At 46.0% G+C, this 3,816-nt stretch overlaps 1 protein-coding gene across 2 annotated transcripts in view; it reads right to left on the bottom strand.

Moving 5' to 3' along the window:
- Positions 1-317: 317 nt before the first annotated feature.
- The window catches only part of AK4 (adenylate kinase 4), a 39,868-nt gene continuing 36,369 nt past the window's right edge, over positions 318-3,816 (bottom strand). For both annotated transcript variants that reach the window (XM_018563083.1, XM_018563084.1), the window contains exon 6: positions 318-741. In XM_018563083.1, the coding sequence (XP_018418585.1) occupies positions 603-741 (139 nt within the window). In that variant the 3' untranslated portion in view covers positions 318-602. The remainder of the gene's footprint in view (positions 742-3,816) is intronic.

Here is a 3,816-nt window from a genome sequence, read left to right as displayed (position 1 = left end):
GCCGGCGGCCATCTTGGTGCTGGACGCCGGCAGAGAGAGGAGGGGACATTCACCCGGCGGAATGAGGTATGCCACCGGGTCCACCTCCTCTCTCCTGACACTGTCGGGGTCTCGGTCCGTGACCGAGTGCCTGTCTTTTCAGAGGGGGTGACACCAAAATGACGGTGAGTCATTTTGAGGTCACCCCTCCAATGGTGTCACCCGGGTGCGGGCTGTACCCCCTGCATGATGCCACTGTGCATGGGTACTACACTGCTGCAACATCCACAGTCTATAAGAAACCAGGGGATGACTCAGATCACAAGGCTCCGCCTACCACGAAAATATCACTCTTGAGTGGACTGACCCTTTAAGTGATAGGCACAGTGTCCTGATATATAGGGAGGTTTGCAGCTTAATCAGGGAATTTCATTGGTTGTTAAAAAAACAAATCTTTGCCACACCGGACAAAACGGAAAACACTTTCTCGAAAACATAAGTGCGTAAAGCTTCTAAAAAGAAATATATATATATATAAACAAAATACCATATACAGCATTTATATAGGAGAACAGAGCACCACATTGATACGGCACACAAAGACCAATAAATAGGTGTTGGCATTAGGAGTCCTCGTGACGGAAGGCCTGGCTCGTGTCCTCGGGGTGTACCGGCGTGATCTTTGTGCTCAGCAGCGTGTAGATATATGGCCAGATTTTGTTGGTCTCTGTCCCTGAGAAGGTGTGCAGGATGCCTTTACCCCTACAGAGAAAGAAAGATGAACTGATCAAGACTAAGGAACCGGTTGAAGAATTGGGCCAATTGGAATCGCAAATTGGTTTTATTGTGGGTCTAAATGGGGGTTTCTCCTAGAGCAGTGGTTCTCAACCTGTGGGTCGCGACCCCGTCGGGGGTCGAATGATGATTTGCCAGGGGTCGCCCGGGAGTCTCCCGCTATTAGATATAGGCTCCCGGCTGCCCGGGAGAGAAACACTTTCTCCCGGAAAGGACCTTTCCCTGCGATCGTTTTTGTTTTTTTCTGACATCGGGAGCCGCCGGAAGTCCGAAAAAAAAAAACCACGATAGGAATGCATAGCTAGATTCCTATTGGCTATTTCACTTTGCAGTACTCCATCAGGTCCTCTTCTAGTGATTGACAACCGCAGAGGGCGGGTGCAATAGCTATTTTGCTATTGCAAAGTGAAATAGCCAATAGGAATCTAGCTATGCATTCCTATGCTGTTGATGGTGGACCCATTAGGAAAGTATGGTGTGTTCAGGCTCAATTGAGGTCTTAACCTGCTACCTCTCTGATCATGAACTGCTCATCAGAACATTAGCTCATAGATATGTGGGTAGTAGCATCTACAAATGGTCATCTCATTTGGAAATCCCTTATTTCTTGAACAAGAGACCTCTAACTATCTACCAATTTGGGAGTTACCCGAGGTGTAGTTTGCTGTATAGCCTAGACCAGGGCTGTATTAGGGCTAAATGTCAGCATGACCTAACCAAGGCAGCCAAAAGGGTGAGATGACCTTTTATTACTATCTCCCCCAACTCACATCCATGACATGGAGAGCCTGTTCATCTTCTAGGCTGGAGACTGCATGGGGTCATTTTTAGGACCTGCTGCAGAAGGAGGTCATCTGCCAGTCAGAGGAACCTGAGAAGTAACTCAGATGGAACTTAGAAGCATCTCCGACAGTTCCCAAACGCAAGGTGAAGTCACCTGAAAACGTGCTGCATTCAGCAAGCTACACAAGCCCTTGCTTTTTACAAAAAGAATATGTCGACCTTCAAAGGGAACCTGTCACCAGAGCATATATTGTATAGACTGGAACAACTGTGTGAGAGGAGGAAGCCACCAAACCTGAAGTGTGCACAGTAGCCTAATTTAGACTTCGCTCTAAGAAGGGGCTCCAGTAGGCACCTTGATTCCCACAAAGCCACCAAGGCATTTCTCAATAGGTTACCGAGGTACCTGAATTGTATTATGGGATATGTAGTGTACCCAAGCCTTGAAACGGGCCTTTGTCAACATCTACAGACTCTGTATGTATACATTATATACCTCTTACTGACCCAGCACCGCTTCCTCCTCCACTATCTAACAAGTCACACACACTGTCCTCTTATATACATCTTACTGACCCAGCACCGCTTCCTCCTCCACTATCTAACAAGTCACACACACTGTCCTCTTATATACATCTTACTGACCCAGCACCGCTTCCTCCTCCACTATCTAACAAGTCACACACACTGTCCTCTTATATACATCTTACTGACCCAGCACCGCTTCCTCCTCCACTATCTAACAAGTCACACACACTGTCCTCTTATATACATCTTACTGACCCAGCACCGCTTCCTCCTCCACTATCTAACAAGTCACACACACTGTCCTCTTATATACATCTTACTGATCCAGCACCGCTTCCTCCTTCACTATCTAACAAGGCACACACTGTCCTCTTATATACATCTTACTGACCCAGCACCGCTTCCTCCTTCACTATCTAACAAGTCACACACACTGTCCTCATATACATCTTACTTATCCAGCACCGCTTCCTCCTTCACTATCTAACAAGGCACATACTGTCCTCTTATATACATCTTACTGACCCAGCACCGCTTCCTCTTCCACTATCTAACAAGTCACACACACTGTCCTCTTATATACATCTTACTTATCCAGCACCGCTTCCTCCTTCACTATCTAACAAGGCACACACTGTCCTCTTATATACATCTTACTGATCCAGCACCGCTTCCTCCTTCACTATCTAACAAGTCACACACACTGTCCTCATATACATCTTACTTATCCAGCACCGCTTCCTCCTTCACTATCTAACAAGGCACATACTGTCCTCTTATATACATCTTACTGATCCAGCACCGCTTCCTCCTTCACTATCTAACAAGTCACACACACTGTCCTCTTATACATCTTACTGATCCAGCACCGCTTCCTCCTTCACTATCTAACAAGTCACACACACTGTCCTCTTATATACATCTTACTGACCCAGCACTGCTTCCTCCTCCACTATCTGATGAGACAAACATCAACCCCTTTATACAGAAAGGGGAATCTTCTAAGTCTGGAGCAGACAGAATCTGGAGTAACTGCACATTTCAGCCAATCATCTTCTCTCTTCCATTTTCAAAGCTTAACTGAACCATCTGAAGATAGAATCTGATTGGCTACTACGCACATGTGCTCCAGATTCTGTCTGCTCCGGGTATAGTGACTTCCTACCAGAGAGCTCAATCTTCATTTTCCTGTCTCTTAATCTAAAACAAAGATTCCCACCCGGTCAGGTCATGTTTTCCGGATCTCTTTGTAGAATCAAAGGCAACGTGATTTGTATATTCCTTGTAAACACCAAAAAGTGTCACGTTTGCCTGGAAATCCTGAAAACATGAACTGCCGATAACGACCGAGGACAACATTTGATGATCATCATTGCTCTGGAACGCAGATTGCTTTGTGCGGAGCTCTCACGTCTATGTTGTATATTGATTGCAGTGATTTGTTTATCTCTTTATAATGATTTCTCTGTATTATTGACCCCCGTGTATCACAGCCTGCAACGTAGGATGACAAATGTCGTTTTCATGGAGAAGAAAGGAATTCGTAGACTTCCTTCAGAATGAATTTGCAACTCTGCCAGAGGAGATCTCATCCTGAAATAACCCCGCTGTGCATCGCCCGCCTACCCCGTACACCTATGAGATTTCTACAGCAGCCAATGGGAAGGGGACAGAGCTGTGGATGGAACTCCCTTGTGCTGTGCTATTATGTAACAAGCTGAATCCCTTTCC

The sequence above is a fragment of the Nanorana parkeri genome, unplaced genomic scaffold, assembly GCF_000935625.1.
Source record: "Nanorana parkeri isolate BGI_ZX_2015 unplaced genomic scaffold, ASM93562v1 scaffold630, whole genome shotgun sequence".
NCBI lineage: Eukaryota > Metazoa > Chordata > Amphibia > Anura > Dicroglossidae > Nanorana > Nanorana parkeri.
Note: the sequence above shows the minus strand (reverse complement) of the source record. Positions and strands in the feature narration are given on the sequence as shown.